The sequence below is a fragment of the Rhinolophus sinicus genome, linkage group LG04, assembly GCF_036562045.2.
Source record: "Rhinolophus sinicus isolate RSC01 linkage group LG04, ASM3656204v1, whole genome shotgun sequence".
NCBI lineage: Eukaryota > Metazoa > Chordata > Mammalia > Chiroptera > Rhinolophidae > Rhinolophus > Rhinolophus sinicus.
The window spans coordinates 75,461,700-75,482,406 of NC_133754.1; the positions used below are offsets into that span (position 1 = coordinate 75,461,700).

Sequence of the window (20,707 nt, forward strand, 5' to 3'; positions counted from 1 at the left end):
GTGGGCTGGGTGGAAGGGGTGGGAAGTAGGGGGGCGGGGAGGAGGGCTGTCTGGGCGGGTCTGAGCAGACAAGTGTTTGCTGTCCTTAATTCTTTTAAATAGAATTTCTCAGACCTGGTAAATGCGAGGTGCTATTCTGGTTACCAGGAACTGTAGGTCTAATTATGCACCAAAGATTTGTTTTCTTTCGTATCCTGTCTCACTGTCTTCCAATAGATGCTTTATATCATATAGTCCAATAACTTTTGTCTACAAACCAGAGACAAACCTGTGGTTTGGTTTATTATGTGCTTGTTTCAGTCTTGGAGTCACACAATTATACCAGGACCAGAGTCACGGCTCTGTAGTGAGAGCAAAATTACCAGGCCACCGTTTTCATAAACTAAAAGAAACAGGAGTGAGTTAGCTGAAGATACATTTTTAAAGCAAAATGTGAAAAGATAGACACTACCTATGGTATACGTTTCTCCATTAAAAGATTTTTGACAATTATTACTAATAAAGTGGATTCTGGTGCACTTTCCAGCCTGCCGTCCATAGCCATTCTCCTTTGAGATCTGAGGCCTCCTAAGTCTGAACAAGTACAAAGAAGCCCACCTATTCCTCCTCAGTATCCTGCACTTGCAGAGGTAAACCATGCCTGTTTTATTTAGTAGTGAAAAAATCCAGTTTATTTATTTTGAATTTGACTCTTAAGAGACAACCCTAAGATGATAAGAAACCACTACCAACAACAAAACAATCATCCATTTCCTGAACTAAGAATACTATGATCCTTACCATATTTACAGATAATCAGTAAGTGGTTATAAATTCTAAGGTTAATGAGATTTTAAAGCCTGATAAATACTTATGTGTATACATGTAGGGTGTGTTTCAGAAAAGAAAAAAAAAGACTGATGGCATCTGAAGTAAACACATGACTGCTAATACTGTTTATATGTAAAGTGATACATGACAGGGAAAGAAAAAGAAGACCTCTATGATCCAAATATATGGTAGTTGCTTTATACATATTCTATTTTAATTATTTAACACCCATACCAGGTAGATACTATTATCCAATTTTATTGATGAAAATACTGAAGGCAGAGATTTTAAGTAATATGTTCAAGGTCACCCAACTAGGATGTGGTGTGTGTGTGTGTGTGTGTGTGTCCCAGGTATCTATTACTGCATAGCAAACTACCCCAAACGTAGTGGATTAAAACAACTGTCATTTTGTTATGCTTACAATCCACAAAATTAAGGAATTCCAGCAAGACGTGGCTGGGTGATTCTTCTGCTCCATATGGCATTGACTGGGTTACTCAGTGGTATTCAATTGGCTACTGGGCTGCTCTGGAGGGTCCAAGAAGGCTTCACCCACATAGCTAGCACTTTGGGGTAGGGGGATGGCTAGAAGGCTGAGCACCACTGGGCCCTTCTCCCCTACAGTCTCAAGACATCCCCAAGTAGTCTCTCCAACAGGGGAGTCATAATTCCTACATGGCAGCTTCAGACACCAAGAAAAGGCAGAAGCTGTCAGCTCTATTAAAGGCTTGTCTGGAACGGGCATAGTGTCACTTCTACTGTACTCTATTATCAAATCAGTCACAGATTCAAAGGGTTGGAAAATAGAACCTACCTGTCAACAAGAAGAGTGTCAAAGAATTTGCAGACATCTTTAGTCTGCCGTAATCCACTTCCTGGCCACACATAATTTACATTCCTTCCACATGCATGCACAAGAATCCCTAAAATTTAATCACCTCAATCATGTTCAAGTAAGAATGCAGAGACTCCTTCTTGGGGCATTTCCTCTCCACCTGAACACCTGCAGCCTCCTGCAAGCTGAACAAACAGTAAGGAGACAGAGGCCAGATAACCGCAGCTGACATTTTGTTATGCTCACAATCCAAAAAATTAAGGAATTCCAGCAAGACGTGGCTGGGTGATTCTTCTGCTCCATATTCTTCTTCTCCTCTTTTCATATGTTTGAAAAGAGGGGCAGCAGGAGATACAGGGCAGCAGTCACTGGTCCACAGCTATTTAAAGTCCAAGCAGCCTTAACCCTTCTAGTCCAAGTTGGTAGTGCTTCCACCACTCCACTAATATAATTCTCTTATGTAAATTTTGTGCTTTGAATTTTATCAGCCTGCACGGCATGAGTCATAAACCACACTGACCTTTCTTTCTGGGACAGAAATATATTTTATTTAATCCAATATATCTAAAATATTATCATTTCAATGTGTAATCAATATAAAAAATGATTGAGATACCTTAAGTTACTGCAAACTTTAGACTTACCAAGCTTCCACAATTGTGAACTAATTCCTTAAAATATATCTCTATCTCTTTATATCTATCTACTTATCTATCAATATATATCTCTCTATGTAAATCTATAAATAGAGATATAAAAATAGGTGTAGGAATAGATATAGATGCATCCTATTGGTTTTATTTTTCTGGAGAACGCTGATTTATACACTGATGAAATTGGAATGAAATTTAGAGCTTAGTTAATAATGCATCAATTTTGGTTAATTAATTGTAACAAATATATCATAATATGAAATGTAAATAATGTAATTTTCTGTAAATTTAAAACTATTATAAAATAAAGTGTATTTAATAAATGCATTAAACTCCTCTACACATTTAAATATATTTTACAAGTTAGGACTACTTTCCAAGAAGACCAATAAAACAATACCATGTTCTATTATTTCAGTGTGAATAGTATAATAATTTTAGAAAGTGCTAGGTAAACTATAAAGTCCACAGCTTATATAAAATTATAGAAAAACATAAAATTAATATATTATTTAACACAAAAATGAAAATAAATTTACCTAGGTGGCAAAATGTATAAGGAAATTATTTTAAATGATTACAAGAAATTATAATCTGACATTAAATAATTACAGAAATTTGCTTTATATGAAATTTTTTCTAAGGACAGCCTATGTAAAGCAAGCAATTTTGGATTAAAACATTTTTATGTAATACTACTAGAAAGCCACTAGATGTCAATCTTTCTTTTACCATTTCAAATACCATGCCAGATGGATTTTAATGCATCCTTTTTTGCAAAATTTAGGAATTAGTGAGAATTCATCTACAGTAAAATGTAGAATTCTGTTCAGATTAGAAGTCACAATTTCAGTGAACAATGTCTAGTATGTACAGCCAACAGAAAATGTCACAATACTGACATGTACCATGGATGGAGTGCTTTCACTCTGGCAGGAAAATAGGGTCAGGGACCCACATACCTTACTTCTAAACCTCACGACAACCTGAAAGGTGGCTACTTTTTTGTACAGAGAAGAAATAGTAAGTAAATTACTAGGAATAAACAATTTTTCCAATTATCCAGTCTGACTTTAAAACCTTACTTATTACCCTTTTAAAAATTCACCTCAGATCTAATTTGCAGATTTACGATAAAGTTCATTTTTCATACAGATGGTCTATGGACATCTATTATAGACATATCAAATATGTTCTATAACAATATTCACTAACATTTTTTAATACTTGTCATATCCCAGTCCATTTTAAGCCCTTGATACATGTTAGTGCATTTAAGCTTCACAATGATTCTTTGAAAGGGAGGAATATTGTTAATATCATTCTACAGATTTGTAAACTGAGGCAAAAAGAAGTTGACGGTATGGCAAAGCTTAGGCCACTAGTGACAAAGCTTACACCATACTTCTATGCATGGCCTACCCATCAAAAGTCCTCTATGGATAATAGAAAGAAGCTAAAGTTCACTATATTTAGCAAAGAATAAAAAATAGTTTTAAAATTTAAAGGAAAGCTGTATCTAAAAAGAGATAGCATAAGGAAAAAGTATTAGACTTTTCATATGAAGAGCATAAAAATATTTAGAAATTCCCAAGTAATCTATGAGATCTACAGCTTATATTAAATTATAGAAGGATATAGAATTAGTATATTATTCAAAACAAAACACTTATCTTGGTTATTTAAAAACCCAACAACTTCTAAATGAGTGCTGAAATTGATCAGGACAATAATTATTAGGTGAAATCATATAAAATTACTGATAGCATACGGTTTTGAATCAGAAAAACAGAAATTTTATGTTTCAATCTAATACATTGGATAAATGGGTTCAACAACATTCATTAATATTAAATATATTTCCTTACTTTTAACCATTTACCTTATGATACTTTTATCAGTAGAAAGTGAAAGAAAACAAGGAATCCAAAAATTGTTTTATAAATATTTTTATCAAGAATTCATCAAGCTTTCAAAGTGAAAACAGCTACCTAAATATATTCTATGAAGAGTTCTATTTCCTAAACTGCAACATCAATATAGTCAAGTTTTCCCAAGACACCGTTTTTAATACTTGATTTCATTTATTCTTTTAATTAGTAGAGGAGAAAGTGAACACTTTGTAATAATTGCTAGATCACTATTATAAGTTGGTTTCATTTTATATTTTAAAGTCTACTACCAGTATGTCTGATATTATAAAAGCTGCACCAGCTTTCCTTTCATTAGAATTTGTATGCACACTTTATCCACACATTTATATTCAACATTTCTGTATTCTTATATTTAAGCTGTGTCTTTGATAAACAATATAAAGTTGTTGCTTACAGCTTAAATTTAGAGGGAATTAAATTTGCCTAATACAGCAAACTGGGCTTGGGACTCTAGCCATCCCAAATCACCCTGATCCAATCAATAATTAAGAAGATTTAAATCTGGGGTTCAGTCTCTGTGAAACTGGTCTATTTCCAATCAATAATTAAGAAGATTTAAATCTGGGGTTCAGTCTCTGTGAAACTGGTCTATTTCCATTTCACCCTAACTCCTAGGTTTTTTGTGTGTTTTTTTAATTTATTGTCCAGCCTTTCTAGTTACACTCAGATGATAGTTGGTGCAAAACTCGCTACTCTGCCATTGCTGGAAGTAAAACTAAGGGAATTTTTGTAGTGAAATATTGCAAAATGTGTGATGTAAATCACCATTCATCTCCTAAGAAAATCTTCAGTAAAACTTATTTTTTTCCCTAATGCTTTTAATGTAAGAATAATTCACTGAGGGTTTCTGGTGAAAACAGGGTTGCATCCTGCTACACGGTCAGCTTGAGGCAAAAACAGAAGTTTCCAACAGGAACAAGTATTTGGATTAGAAGTGTATTTGGACTACACACACACGCTCAACTCAAAGTCTCAGTTTTAACCAAAGGAGCAGCTGAAGTACATTAAATAACAACGATAAACATTTTTATCCTAAATTGATGTTAACATTGACCTTGAGTTCACAAAAACCATAAAGTCTAGAACATAATAGACCCATTTTCATTCAGCACAGCTCAATTTTTGTCTATAATAAAGACAAAAACACATTTTCTTCATTATAAGAAGGATGAAAGTCTTGTGCGCTAAGGTGTTTCTTAGAGGTTTCTGTTATTTCTTTTTGTCTCCTTAATAGCATTTAGCTGAGTCACTCTTCAAAACAGTACTACATGAGTCTTCCTGCAGAGCACAAGTTCTTCTTATCCATGCATCAGCTAAAATCGTGGTCCTTAACCTCACTCTCAGTTGTGAGGGCAGAACCAAGAAATTTAGGACTAATTTGTATCAACAATTAGCATTTTAAAAACTAGAGTATTTCCAAGACTATCCCTTTCATTTACATTCCCATACTTTTGGTTATGTGGAAAGTAAGAGATTACATGACATGAACAATTATGCACAATCATGTGTCATACATGTCAATGTAATCCTATAATGTGGAGGAAACCAAGGCTGAGAACCACTCAATAGCGACGCTGTACCCACACTCGAGCTATGTGACTTCTGAAGATGTCGAGTAATCAGCATCTCTTATCAGTGTTCACATGGCAGAACCATTTTCAGTAATCTCATAAACTTTAGCCAAAAACATCCTTTTGTTTCGATCTACTTCTCATATCCAGGATGGCTTTGGAAATAAACATACTTCTTATACTTATTAGCAGTGGTGTGATGATAAACCAGCTCTATGAAATAAAAGCTGATTTGCAGGGTGTGAATATTCCCTCCTTACCCAGCTTCAAACTACCAGTGTGATGCCATTGAGTACGGAACTGGAGGCAGATGTCAGCCAGTAAATCAATGCCAGCACACTTCTTCCTGGTGGGCAGAGAGGGATTCTCAAAGATAGTACAAAATGCAACTTTTGACTTCAAAGTAACTGTCATAAACACAGCATTTGTAATTGACTTACATGACAACTTTCCCATTACAAAATTCCATTCTATTTTTCAATATTCATCTTTAATGGTTCTAAAACAGAAATTTAGTTCAAAAATCACCAGAGAACTGTGATACATAGCCCATTTTTTAAAGAGTAAGCCTTCCTTGATTCCCCCATATGGCAGAGAAGCTGAGAGAGTGGATAAACTCTATCCATCCAGCAAAGGAAGAAAAACTTGGGAAAATATTAGAAAGGACAAGAGAATCAACTTATCCTTTTCAGTTACAAAGAGTGAGACTCACCTCATAATGAGTGGTATGAACTTGGAAGGTAAGATAATTATAATGATAAGATTTCCTTTCCTGGGTGTCATGCAGGGTTTCAGCTCCCACTCCCCACATAAGAACGCAGGATATAGTGAGGCCAAAAAGGAACACCAACAGAGCCATGGATAGGGGAGTCATACTGCTATATTCTCGCTGGCGGCTGGGTTGGACATACAGGAAGCAGGAGCCACACGATCCGCAATCTGCGGTCCGATTCTCTGCCAACCAACCCACCAACCAACCAACCCCACTTGCTAGGTGCAATCCGCCGTCCGCTTCTCCACCAACTAACCAAACAACCAGCCAATCCCGCTCTTGTTAGCATAGCCACGGCAGTTATATCAGTGGCTAATGGCTAACCGGTTACAGCTGATGGACAACTAGTCACCGCTGATGGCCATCTACTACCCGAGCCAGCACCTTTCCATGTGAGGTCGAGAGCCTGGAAACTGCTCTCTGGGACTCTGTCCCCACACTGGGAATCAATAAAATTGAAATATTAAAAATAAGAGTCCAGATCCCACAGGAGTTCAGGAAATGCCACCTATGGGGACAGAGTCCCAGAGAGCAGTTTCCAGGCTCTCGGCCTCATGTGGAAAGGTGATGGTTCAGGTAGTAGATGGCCATCAGCTGTGACTAGTTGGCCATCAGCTGTTACTGGTTAGCCATTAGCCAGTGATATAACTGTCGTGGCTACGCTGGTTGCTTGGTTGGTTGGCAGAGAATCGGACCACAGATTGCGGATCGTGTGGCTCCTGCTTCCTGTGTCTCCAACCCAGCCACCAGCGAGAATATAGTGGTATGACTCCCCATCTATGGCTCCGTGGATGTTCCTTTTTGGCCTCACCATCTCATACGTTCTTGTGCGGGGAGCATGAGCTGAGACACCACATGACACCACCCAAACAGGAATTTAAGGAAGGAACAACGATGGCAACACCAGGCTTTTGGGATGAGAATTTTGAGAACATGAAGGTCATTCAACTTCCTGGGCAGCTAGAGAACAGACCAGCTTCTTGCCCTCTTGGCAGTATGAGTTTACATGGTGAAGGCATCATGATTATTAATGTGATTCAGCTCGTTTATATTGCTGCTTCAATATCTCATCCTCTACCTAATATTTCTTTTTGGTCTCTGCTTCTGAGAGCTTTCGATTATTCATAGTCCCATGTATCTCATGACATCTGTTCTCTACCTTCTCTCAGAGTATTCTTCAGCTCCAGTTAATAACAATAATATTCATAATAATTACCTAACATTTATTAAGACCTCATATTTCAGCCGAGCACTCTGCTGAGTGCCTCATGTGAATAACCTTATTTAAACCTGACAACAACCCTATGAGAGGGGTGCCTACTAACGCTCCCTCCCATGTAAATTCTCACAAGAAACATATTCCGCTACATTTACATCCCTCTTTGGGCACAGCTTCCCCTAAACGACTTCACTGATTGCTGGCCAGCTAACAGATTGACTGTCATCAGACTTTCACGCTTCCTCTCATGAGCTAAAAGTAGCACCATCATTCTGTTTGAGGAACTGCTTAAGGCTGCTTCCCCCAGCAAGGGTTATGGTAGACAGTTTCTCCAAAGAGGATGTGGGTGTGGCAGACATCCTAATAATAAGCACTGTGCTTATTCAGTGAGAATGAGCTGCCTCAAGATGGTGGCTGGCTAGCACATATCATAAAACAGTGAGTCAAGAACTACCATTATTATTTAGAGGAAAATGTACTAAGAGAAAATAAAAGGTTTCTGAGATGCTACCCAAAAAGATCATAGCAGTTCAATCATCAACCCGTATGACTGTGAACCCATCACTATGCTGAGTTCTACAGAAATAGTAAAATGTTGAAAGCCAACCCACCCACCCTGCCTCCATCCTGGAGGAGTATAGGTTGGTTGAAGTTCTTACTCATAAAATCATTATTTAGATGTATCTTAGGGTCTTAGCAGAATTCTATCCTTTTCTGAATTTGGTCACAAAGCTACCCCTCTTTGGAGAGTGGATGATCCAGGTAACAAAGTGACCACCCACTACCAAGTTCTTCACCTTCTATGTAAGCATGTGTCCCCGTCTCCTACATTCCATATATTTTTAACTGTCTAGTTCAGACCGTTAATTTTAACAGTAGAACTCATGTTAAGCAATTTCAGCTGTCACTGCTTTGCAAAATAAGGTGGTTTCATAACAAAAGAAAAGAAAGTGATTGTCACTTACATATTTGCTATTACATAATTCTTTGAAATCATAACGTTGACTGTCAAAGACTGAAGAATCTGGGATTTGACTCTGTTCACAAGCTAACCCATTAGCTTGCACTGTTTTATGGATGCTTAGAAAAGACACAAGCATGCTGGGTAAGAAATGGAAGAATTTATTACCTACAGCCAAAACAGTAGCCAAAGTGATCGATGATTCCTTAAACCTCAGTTCCCACAGGGATAAGTGTTGGTAGATTACATTATAAGAGAGATTCTCAGGAGCTTTGAGGGTTAAACCAAGAGTCAAACTTACTCATCAAGTCCAGGGTTAAATTTACCACAATGTCAAGACAATGACGAAAGGATTAGAAGTAGAACTTCAATGAAGTTAGAAGAGAGAATAAGGACAAAAAGACAACTGCTGGATATAGGATGACAACACAGGTTCATTTTTTTAGCCCAAATCAATTGGTGTGAGGCAGCCTGTTAGTACAGACACGATATATTTTTGCATACATTGGAATTCAGTAATTGTCATCAATATTCCTTTTACATCTTGAATAGAGTCCTGTAATTTTTTTCAGGGTAAATTTTTGTGATATGCCTTATTAAAAGAAATTTTATTGTAAGGAATTGAAGTCAATAATTATTATAAAAATCACTTTAATGAATCTTTAAGACAAATATTTCATTATCAGATTTTTTTAGATCTTCAAAATTATATCATTTATGTTGGAAATCAACAAGCAAGAAAGATTCAAAACATTAAATGTTATGTGAAAGAAATATATTCATTAGATAAGCATGAATATAAGTGTCTGGCAAGGATTACAGTTGTCAATATTTAATTATAAGGTTTCTTCTAAACCCTTAAGTGAACCATCTAATTAAGAAAATGCTAATGTGCAGGTATATCCTTTCCCCTTCCAAGGGTCATATCTAATTCCTTCTGCTCCATTTTTTTTTTCTAGTAAGACATGCTTGCTCATTACTGCCTTATTCACATGGATAAAATATTTGATTTGCTATTAAATACACACAAAATAATTTATAAAAAACATACGTATACATATATAATGAACCAGAAAGAGTAAAACTAATGCTTTATTTTAAAGAATTCATGCTTTTTATATTAAATGCTATTGGTTATCTGTACTTCAAAATGGACAAAACTAAGCTTTAACTTTGGTTTCCTTATCAGTAGTAACAGGAATATTATTCGGAGGAAGATACTTTTAGACTACTTATTTAAATAATTTTTATTTTTCAAATTTATTTTTATTGGAAAGAGTATAATTTCTTAGAGTCAGGTTGTTCCAGGAAAAATACCTCTGATGACCTTAGAAATAGATTTTAATCCTCATTATTATCTTAAATAACTTGTTAAAAATGCTTGGTTACACATATGTGTGGATAATATACATTGACTACTTGGATTTAAATGTGATACTGTTCACATATGAGCTGTGTGGAGTAAGACAATTTCTTCTCCTTTCTGAGCCTCAATTTCTTCATCTGTAGAATGAAAATAAGATTCCTACCATGGATGTTTGCTTTGGAGATTCATGGTAATGTCTTTAAGAACATGCATGCAGCATTTGGTACCTAGTAGACATGGCAATACCAGCTCACATTTCAAATACTAAGAACCTCAGCTTAGTAGAATAATATATATTTGAGCAATGCTCATGTTAATCAGTGAAACACGACTACAAAATGTAAGTAAAACAAAAGTCTGACTTTAGTAGACCTTTCCTTCAGAATATATCATCTATCTGTATGTTTAAAATATACTTCATACGCTAAAAATAAACTTTCCTAGGATTTATTTTTTATGCATTAATTTGGCCATGAAATTACTGTTTTTTTAGGGAGAAGGGTTCATTTTATTCAATGTAGACTCTTATTTCAACTGGATTTAATAAGTCTTGCATATACATAAATGGTTTCTAATACTTCAATATTTGATGTTAGGAATTTGAATTTAAATGTTGCGTTTTTCAATAAATACTTGTTTTAACCTTCTATGTCTCTTGTGACATTCTCTTAAATACGAGTGTAATTATTAGTATTAAAAGCCTAAGGTAAATTGTGGGCTTCCAAGGTGAGGCATGTCTTCATCTTTGTTACTGGTATTATAATAAATTTAAGATGATAATGATCCTAAGAAGAATATATATGTATATATGCAGAGGAGAACATTTTATTTAGTTCAGTTTAGGCTTAATAATCTGTTTATTAAACAACAGTAGGGAAAGTCTTATTTGACTGTTTTTCTTGTCATTGCAAAGACCTTAAACTTCTTTTCCAAGTTCACAATTGGAAATTTCAAAGGCTTTATTTAATTTCTGTGCTTTCTTACATATGGTGTCTTCATTGACCATTTCTCTCAAGAATAAAGGGGCAACTTTTGAATTTTTTCTATACATGTTTAATGAATAGTATTAATGCATTTATCTAATGAATAGCACATAGCATTAACGAATCATGTCATATTTAATATATGTCCGGATAATACCTAGTATTCTTAGGACCATAAAATGTTCTGATGACTTTTACTACAAAGCAAAATGGTTGCCTATGGATTATAAAATTATTCATACCCAAAGAGGTACAATTTGCCTGTTGCTGAATGAAACAAATACCTACACTGCACTGGTAAAAGGAAAAAAAGAGTGTTCTCTGTATGTGAAAGATGTGTGGTAGATTACTTTTAAATGTTAACTGATATTTTGTCCCTAGTGTTTTCATTTTCCTTTGTCCCTTCTCACACTAAGTAATCCAAGGCTTTTTTTGCTTCTTGCTTCAGAAAACAGAATGCAGGAGGATTTTTTCCCCCTTGATGTTTACGTGTTTTTTTTGTTGTTGTTTTTTGTTTTGTTTTTTAAAGCCTGAACTTAAAAGATTGGTATGGATTTTACAAGGAAAAAGATTTAGGAGGAAATAGATATGGCAGGGAGGTTCTTCCGAACCTTTAGAAGGGAAGTGGGTTCCCTGGAATCGGGAGATGCTGTGGACTCAGATTTTATGTCTCTGAGAAAGGAAATCTCAGGGAGGTTAGGGGATGGGACTGTGTGATTCAGGGGCCACTACAAACCAAAATAGTCCATCAGGGACAATGTGGCATACAGAGGGCACCCAGGCACGAGGTCTATTGGAGGCTGAAATCCAGCCAGCCCTTCACTTGATTTGTACTGTGGCGCAGTAATGAGCCTCCGTAGGAAGGCTCATCTTTTTTCATTCCCAAGGAGCTGGTGGGGCACTGAATCAGGCACTCAACACCAGAGTTCCTAAAGGATGTCAGACCCCTGGTGAGCTGGAGTACAAGGTGAAGGCTGACCTAAGATAGGTTTGTCGGGTAAGGAATCAGAAGGGACCTGTGCCCTGATCCTTCAGTAGAGCCTGGATAAAGTGATAGGATCCCAGAGGGAAAAGAAAGCCTGGGTCATATGGACTGGCATCCTCCTGGAAGTCCTGTGATGGAGGTTTGTATGAAAGCAGCTGGCTGACCCCAAGGCCTCCTGTGGGTACCACAGAAGCAAAGGAGAAAGACCCCTAATTTGAAGGGCCTTTGTGGATAGATGCATGAGACCTGGGTTATAAAGAAGAAGGATAAAATGAGATTATAGATATTTCTCATCCAGCAAAGACAGAGGTTACCAAAAACAAGTGAGCTCCTTCCCCACCTCTGAATGTCCTGGTCCCAAAATGATACCAACGCCTAAAATAAAGATGGGGAAAAAATCCCAGATAACAGAGTTTTCGTTTTTACCACTGTGGTACAGTGTGATCTTCACCCTCACCAATGCGTGGCCAAGCTCGGTGACATGTATCGTCCCAATATCTTTGTTTTTATCAGTTTCATTCATAGACCCCTGTACCTCTCCTGAGGTTTATTGCTTGAGCCTCCGTACCATCTTTCTGTGGTTACATTCTCTTATGCATTAGTTTAATCCTTCTAAAGCTCAGTCCTGTTCATGTCACTTCTGTGCCTAAAAACATTTAGTGGTCTATCCAGTGTTTACTAAACAAGGTCTAGTATTCAAGTCTCTCTCCCGTTTTTTCTTAATGCCTTTTCAAACACTATGCTCCTAACTAATTGAACCCCTTATATGACAGGTAGTGTTGTACCTCCATGCTTTTGTGCACACAGTTTTAGTCTCCTAGAATGTCTTCCCAAACCCCAAGTTTCTATTTGCCCCAATTTGACACATTATTTACAACTCAAATCCCCGACCCCCTTTCTTTCCCACAATCCATGGACATCTTCTTCTCTCTTAACACATGTTCATGGCAACTTGTCTGAAATCTCTCCTGACATATTCATCTTATTTTCCCTGCTCTTTGATAAGATCCATTTCCAATTCTTCTTCTGATTACTCAAAAACTCTAGCTCCATCTGGGTTTTAGATGGAATAGGTATTTTATAAATACAGGTTGACAATTATTGTTTAAAAAACAATATATTTACCTTTCCTGCAGATCACAGCAGTAAGCTGTACTTTGTACATAAGATGCTGATAGTGGTACTCAAGGTGAATACTTAATTAGTATTTTATTCTTAGTATTCTCAGAAACATATTAGAGTGGGATTCGAGTCAAAGTCAATCTGCTTCAAACTTGTGCTCTAAAACCTATAGTAATTAAATTAACTATTACAATTTTAGAGCTATAAAAGATTCAAATCCCATATCATATGATTGTTGTTATGAACTAGGCACATGTCAAATACTATACATGTTAGCCATTGCCTTAGAAAAAATTCAAAATGTGTTCTTTACATACACAGTAGAACACATAACTATTACCTCAAATGTATTTTTTATGATGTTAAGTACAGTAACCAAGAAGACAACTTAAAGTTTAAAAAACTATTGCAAAAGATGGGAGAACAAAATTGTTTTCTTTCCTTTTCTTTTGAGAAGATACTAGATATAACGACCAAGTCAAATTTATTACTCTTTTTAATGCAAGTAATGGTCATATGACTTTAATAGAAAGTAATAGTCACATGACAATTGTCTACTGAGCTCATCATTCATCCCTGTGGACATGCAAAGTCCCAGCAGAAAGCATTACTAACTTAGGGAGAACTCCAAGACGACAAAACAAAAAAGCCCATGATAATAATTATTCTTAAAGAAAGCGATTTAAATTGCCCCTAGATTTTTATGAGATTAGAAACACACAAAAGTGGATAACATATGGAAGAAAATGCTTTCACTCATTGTTTTAATAAATTTTATTAAATGTCTTTGTGGGCATGTGTTGATGTGTTGCCTTAAGTATCACAGGACAGACAGCATTTATGGTCCCGAAAGGATGTTTATATAAGTCACAGGATTTACCAGGTAGAAATGGACAAGAGCTACACAAAGGGGGGTGGGGTCGTGTATGATTTGTGATACTACTGATGATTCTGCATTGTCTCTAAAAATTAAAAATTAAAAGATCGATCCCAAGGTAGTAAAAATTTCTTGTACATATTATACAGCAATCAGTGGTAATGCTGATTAAGGAAACCATTATCTACTGTAAGTTGTGTAGGGAAGTGATGAAAGATTAGAGTGTATTCTATATAATTTGCTCTCCCAAATAACTGAACTAAAAGAGTCCATTTATTATTCACATGATAAACATAAATGAAATTTTTTGTCACTCTTTTCTTCACCTGGAACATAATCCTTTAATGAAACATGTTCTCAAATTTCATTTCTGTGCCAAGAAGTAGATAGTAATTGTAGATAACATTTTATAAGCACTTCTGCATGTGTTAGGCACTTAAAATATTATTTCAATTAATTTTTGGAACATCCCAATGAGGGAAATATTATTATCGTCTCCATATTATGAAGGTGAAAAATCTACAGTTTGGAAAACTGAATAACCTGCCCAGAATTACAAGCTAGCAAATAGTCTGAGAGTGGAATCCAATCCATCTGATTCCTGGGTCCATAGGCATCTCTCCAACTCTAGGCTGCCTCAGTACCAGATGAATTAAGAGACAAGTCTCTGCCTTCACTTTATTGCCAGCCAAGTCAATAAGCCCTGCAGGCAGTTACTGTGATATTTCCACACTACTATAACTTTAACAATGGTTCTCACACTCCAAGTAGCAATAATTACATGATAACAGCAATAACTCACAAAAGATATGAACACTTCCAGACCACGTGACGTTTACAGTCTACCAACATTTATATATTATTTACAATTTCTATCTTCCTACCTACCTACGTTATCTACTGTTTTAAATTCTATATTTCCAGAACAAACAGCGAATGAGACCTTTTACAAGATGATAATATTATAATTCAAACCAGAAGTGCACACGGAGGTAGTGAAGAGGGATGGGCGAGGCTGAAAAGCAGTGTAAATGAGGTACAAAGTATAAATGAAATGCATAGGGAGGTGAAGGTGAAGTGCTGATTACATTTGCTTTGTTTGTTCATGCAAGAGAGGGAGGTAAAAAAGGGAACTCAGTATCCTGGACCTCTGGTTCAGATGCGCAGCCAGTGTGGAATGAAAGGGCCAACACTTTTCCATGAACCATTCCTTTATCTAGTTCATTGATCAGAGATCTAACTCATGCTGCTATATTACACCTCAATGGAAAAAAAAAAAAGGCTCTGATTTGAAAGTTTGCATATTCCCCCACCAAATTAATTTCACTATTTTTAGTTTCAACAAAGGCCAAATACATAACCAGGTCAAATGTAAAATGCATGGGTTTTCTTCAGAAATGTATAAACTGTGAATGAGAGTTTTCCTTTGTAACTGAGGGTAATGTTCTTAAAATTAGATTAACGTTTCTTAAGGATTTGTTTATACTTGTTTACATGCACCCACATCCGCTTTATCTACTCTTTTTCTCTTCCTACTCCTACTTTTCTTTCCTTTTATCTAAGTATAGTTATTATACAATATTATATTAGTTATGTTAGTGTCAGGTGTACAATATAGTGATTCGACTTTTTATACCTTACAATGTGATCACCCTACTAATTCTAATATCATCTGTCACCATGCAAACTTTTCTCAATATTATTGATTATATTCCCCTTCACCATTTTCACCCATCCCCCACGCCCACCCCCTCCGGTAACCATTCCTTTGGTTTCTGTTTCTATGAGTCTGCTTTGTTTTGCTTTGTTTGTTTTGTTTTTTTCTTTTAGATTCCACATGTAAGTGAAACCATACAGTATTTGTCTTTCTCTGTCTGAATTATCTCACTTAGCATAATACCCTCTAGGTCCATCCATAATCCTAAAATTTATATGGAATCACAAAAGACCATAAACAGTGAAAGCAATCTTGAGAAAGGAGAACAAAGTTGGAAGTGTCATGCTCCTACTCCTGTTTTAACCAACTCCAGGTCTCCATGTCCCTGGGCTTTAGAAAACTAAATACACTATTTTAATGTTAATCAATCAGGTTGATTAGTAGCCGCTATCTGCAAACTGGCAAGTGAAGTGGTAGTTGTATAATTTAAATCCATTGTTGAACGACGTTTGTTTATTCAATGTTATAAATAGCCACCCCAAAAATCCAAGAGGGAAAAAATATACTTCAAGGTACAAAATGTCTGTGGTATTTTAGGGAAAATCACCTTAATATTTTCTTCCTTTCCCCTAGTCCCTTTGTAAACTTTATGATTAAAAAATGAACGAGTTATGAAAGGAATTGAATATGACTATTTCTGCATGTGAAAAAGAAAACTGGTGTACTCAGAGGGCTGTCTGATGTCCTACAGAGGGCACAAACTCATTACCAGAAAGATCCTTGAATGCACATATCTGTGCATATTATTTCTCATAGCAATTATCTAAAATTCAATGACTGCATTTTCAGTAAAATTTGATATATTTGCTAATGCAAAATGGTGACTTCTGTAAATAATGCCAAAAAAGTGTGAATCAAACAGTATCTATTAAAAATTTTTAGACAATACAAACATAGACAAAAATGCTCAACAATGGAAACCAAAGCCAGTCCTTTCAGGGCCTGTTTGTAAAAAGCACTAATACTAGAGTTTAAGGTCAATGTGTAGATCTGTTTGCTCATAAAACATTAATCGTGTAAATGTTAAGAACCAGTAGCCAATTACAAAGGTCTAATTCTTTAGGCATACATATTATAGCGACTTATCCAAATGCAATTGATGTTCCTTGAGGAAAGAAAAAGTCAGTTTATTAATGTATTTTATAACGCAATGTTTTAAATTAAAAGAAATAACATTTAACTGCTTATTTTAGTACTGAGATGAATGTCACACAGTTTTGTAAAAAAAAAAAAGTAATTATTTGGATTGTGAATGGGTTAGAATTAGTCTCGATGCAAAAGTTCTCTAGTTAATTGGGGTGGTGGGGAGCTTCTCTAGTAGCAGGCCTGACTATTCTTCCTTTACTAGCTTGTAATGCAGAAATCTCCATTCGGGAATGGGCCCTTCTGGTTTGCCTTTAACCATTTCCCTATTCCTTCCTAGGACTCCAAAGGCTGAACATGTTTGTAACCACTTAAGAATAGTCATATATTCTGCTCATTAAAAAATAAAATGCACCTTAATTCCAAAATACACATTCTATAAGAAGAATGTTTCTTTACTGCTCTGTGACATGGTTGTCAACTTTCTGGAGTACCTCAAGGGACTATATAAGAACTCAGGAACTCTAGGGTATACATCAGACCTCTTCTTAGCATTATGAGTGTCATCAGTGTCAGATGATGTTATACATACGTAAATTAATTAAATGTCTAGCAAAGAAAACCCATCCCACTTGGGATAAGAATTGGGGCTGATCTTTGAAAAGTTGGAAGGCACCATTTCTTAAAATCGCAGCTGCCAACATGTATTTGGATACCCTGCACATCTGCCATATTCTGCATGAGAAAAAGGGACCTGAAGACTCCTCTCAAAGTCGTTGAGAAGACCAGATTATCAAATAATCTAAGTGTCAATGTTTCAGCTAGAAGAGAAACAAAATTCTGTCCTCCTTTTCTTCAAGCCCTGCCTCTCTGCTGGTAAACAGCGGAGGATTATCTACGAGAAAGTTGAGCAAAAGCCTGCCACACTGTGTTTGAAAAGAACATACGGACCCAGGAAAAGTGCAAGGAGGGTGCCCAGGGTAATTAGTGCAAGTCATTGCAAATAGAGCGATTTTCTGAAGGGTTCCTGGCAAGGTGAATGTGGCCAGTGGAGGGGTAGGGGTCCCAAGGAAAGACCGCAGGCCGGGATCCTGCAGCTACTCACGCCTCTCCGCCATCCTCCGAGTCGCTGTCCGAGGCCCACTCCTCACCGATGTCCGGCAGGGTGAAGAACAGGGTCTTGGGGCCAGGCCCAGGGGGCATCCAAGCGCTGGGTTCTCGCTCTCCGGGGTCAGGCTGGCAGGGGTTCCGTGGGCTCGAGGCTAAACTGCTGCTGCTGCCTGAGGTGCCTCCAATCGACGGGAGCGGGGCCCAGATCCCCCCAGGGCCGGGGAGCGGCCTTGTCTCGGTCACCAGGTGGCCTGGGGAGCCTGTGGCGCTGCAGTCACGGCTAGAGGAGGCCAGGGACAAGGCCTGAGCCAGGGGCTGGACTTTGGCTGCTCTCGGGCTGCTGGGCAGAGAGAAGGGGGTCCCTATTGCTTCTGCTGAGCGGTTCGCGACAGAGACCCTGGGGTAGGAGGTAGTGAGCAAAGGATGGAGCAGGACGGGTTCCCCCTGAGACGCGGAGGAGGACTCAGGAGGCATGGCTGGGAGGGTCAGGGTGGAGGCAGTGCTAAGCTCTGTGCCCACCAGCTCTGCGGCGGCAGCGCCCCTTGAGTGGCTGGAGGAGGCAATCGGAGAGGGGACCGCCGGAGGCGCCGTCGAGGTCTTGAAGATTTTGGCAAAGAGAGACCCAAGGTCCAACACAGCGACCTTCATGTCCCAGTCTTGGAGATTCTATCCCCGATGTTACCTGAACCTCAAGAACATGGGGAGCAGGTCTTCGGAGCTCCATCCACCGCCGCCCGCAGGAATTCGGACAAGGCGGCCCGGGGCGGGGATGGGGTTTCCGGATACCCGCAAGCCTCTGAGCTCCGGGGGGCTCTGCCGCACTCCCCACACCGAGGAACGTCTCCCGGCGCTCAGCCCCGCAGCACTTGGGATCCACCTTCCCGACGCCAGGTGACCCGCTGAGGTTGCTGGCGGCGGCCACCCTCTGCGGGGAGTAGTCCCTTCTCTGCCCTGATGCTGCGAGGCCCCGGAGAGCCAAGGGTCGAGGAACCCACAGAGGCGACGTGCTTCAGCTGCCAGGGCCACCGCTGCCTGAGGATGGGGATTTGGGCCTCCGCCCGCGGAGATACCCAGATGGGCCCCCGGGAAAGCGCGCGGGCGGTTGCTAAGCTAAACAAAAACCCTGCTTAGCTCGCTGCTAATTGGGCCCCGGACAGCAGCTTGGGATTGTATCCATAGTAGATACCCTAGCTCCCCACCTTGATTCGTGCCTTAAAGGAACACCCTCTAATTTCTCCATCATTCTTAGAACTTCACCAGATTCACCAAGCTCTGGACTGAGGGCAAGGCATTTGAACAGAGCCCTGGGAAAGATAAACAGGCTTCAAAAAGATCTGAAACTTATCTAGTCTGACAAGATCAAATGTGCCAAGGCTCAGGGAGACGGCCAGCTCTCTGATAAGAGGGAAGATTGGTAAAAAAACGTGAAATTTAGGTGAGTGGATTTGAAACAGCAGTGCTCCTCTCCTCTCATGTTCAAAGTGTGTCACTAAAGATGACATAAGGGAACAACAGTGGGGTGCCTCGCCCAAGAACTAGGAAATAAGAGGGGGCTCTGACACCTAAACTAGTAAAATCCACATACAATGTGTGTGTTTAAACCAAGAGATTTAATAACTAAAATGTTTTGACAACTCAAACTATAATCAGACTGATTCGATACAAACTCAAAGGCAGATATGAAAAGTAAGAGTTTCTTGTTAAGTGGAATAAATTGCATTTTTGCTAAGTCTAAAGAAATATATGTGAAAGGTAGTGTATGAGTGTGATGATCTGTAGGAGTCCAGGGTCAGTTCTGAGCAAAATTTAAAAATAAAATTTGGACAGGGTTTATTCATTAATGTTTTTGCAAGTTACTAATAATGCAAGAGATATAGTTTCTGATTTGGGGCAGGGAAAGAAGAATAAGTCTAGTAGTGAATAAATTAATGGACATTCATGATCTACAGTATACACATTGTATGACATTCACTATATACTATATATTTAGTCTTTTGCAAGTTACCAAGCTGGATTCTGAGCCACAGTAAATTTCCATGGTAACGCCAAGTTTTGCATCTTCTCGTAGACAGCTAACACATCTTCTACTTATGATATCCACATCTTGTCAGGAGCTCTTTTCTAAATCCAAGCACCGTGAACAAACATGTGCTGATCACAAAACAAGTACGATTGGTGGCAGCCATTGCAGTCAGCATGAACTTCGGGAAAGAACATTTGTGTGCTTAAGAGAGGTATGAGACATAGCCAATAGGGTCTGACTATAAAGGGCCTTGAATGTTGGAAGAGGGAAGAGCATACAGTTGTCAGCATGGAAAGCACCAGCACACAGTGAAGAATCAAACTGAAGGAAAGAGGGAATAAGTAACAAACAAATCTGAGAGCAGCAATGGAAACTAGAGGGTCAGATCAGGGAAGCTGTGTCAAAGACACCAGAACCATCCATATTTGTTATATTCTCATTGTTCCTCTTTCTTAGCAACTCATCAGGTAGCCTTAGAGGTGTGTGAGGTCCATCAGAATATTGAGCTGTTTTCATACAGCACTCATTCAGGATCACAAAGCTGTTTCCTACATATTTTTTGTTTATTCCCCTTGCTTCTGATTCATAGAACAATTAAATCCTTAATATATTAGGATCGATCCACTCTCAATACAAGTAGACTCATTTCTAGAATATGCACTTGCAGTGTTTAAGCAGCTAAT

The 20,707-nt window shown here is 38.0% G+C and overlaps 1 protein-coding gene across 1 annotated transcript in view; it reads right to left on the minus strand.

Moving 5' to 3' along the window:
- FAM149A (family with sequence similarity 149 member A) overlaps nt 1-19,125 on the minus strand; it is a 40,943-nt gene extending 21,818 nt beyond the window's left edge. Inside the window, exon 1 of the mRNA XM_019736067.2 lies at nt 17,997-19,125. Coding sequence (XP_019591626.2) covers nt 17,997-18,649 — 653 coding nt within the window. The 5' untranslated portion in view covers nt 18,650-19,125. The remainder of the gene's footprint in view (nt 1-17,996) is intronic.
- Nucleotides 19,126-20,707: the final 1,582 nt, after the last annotated feature.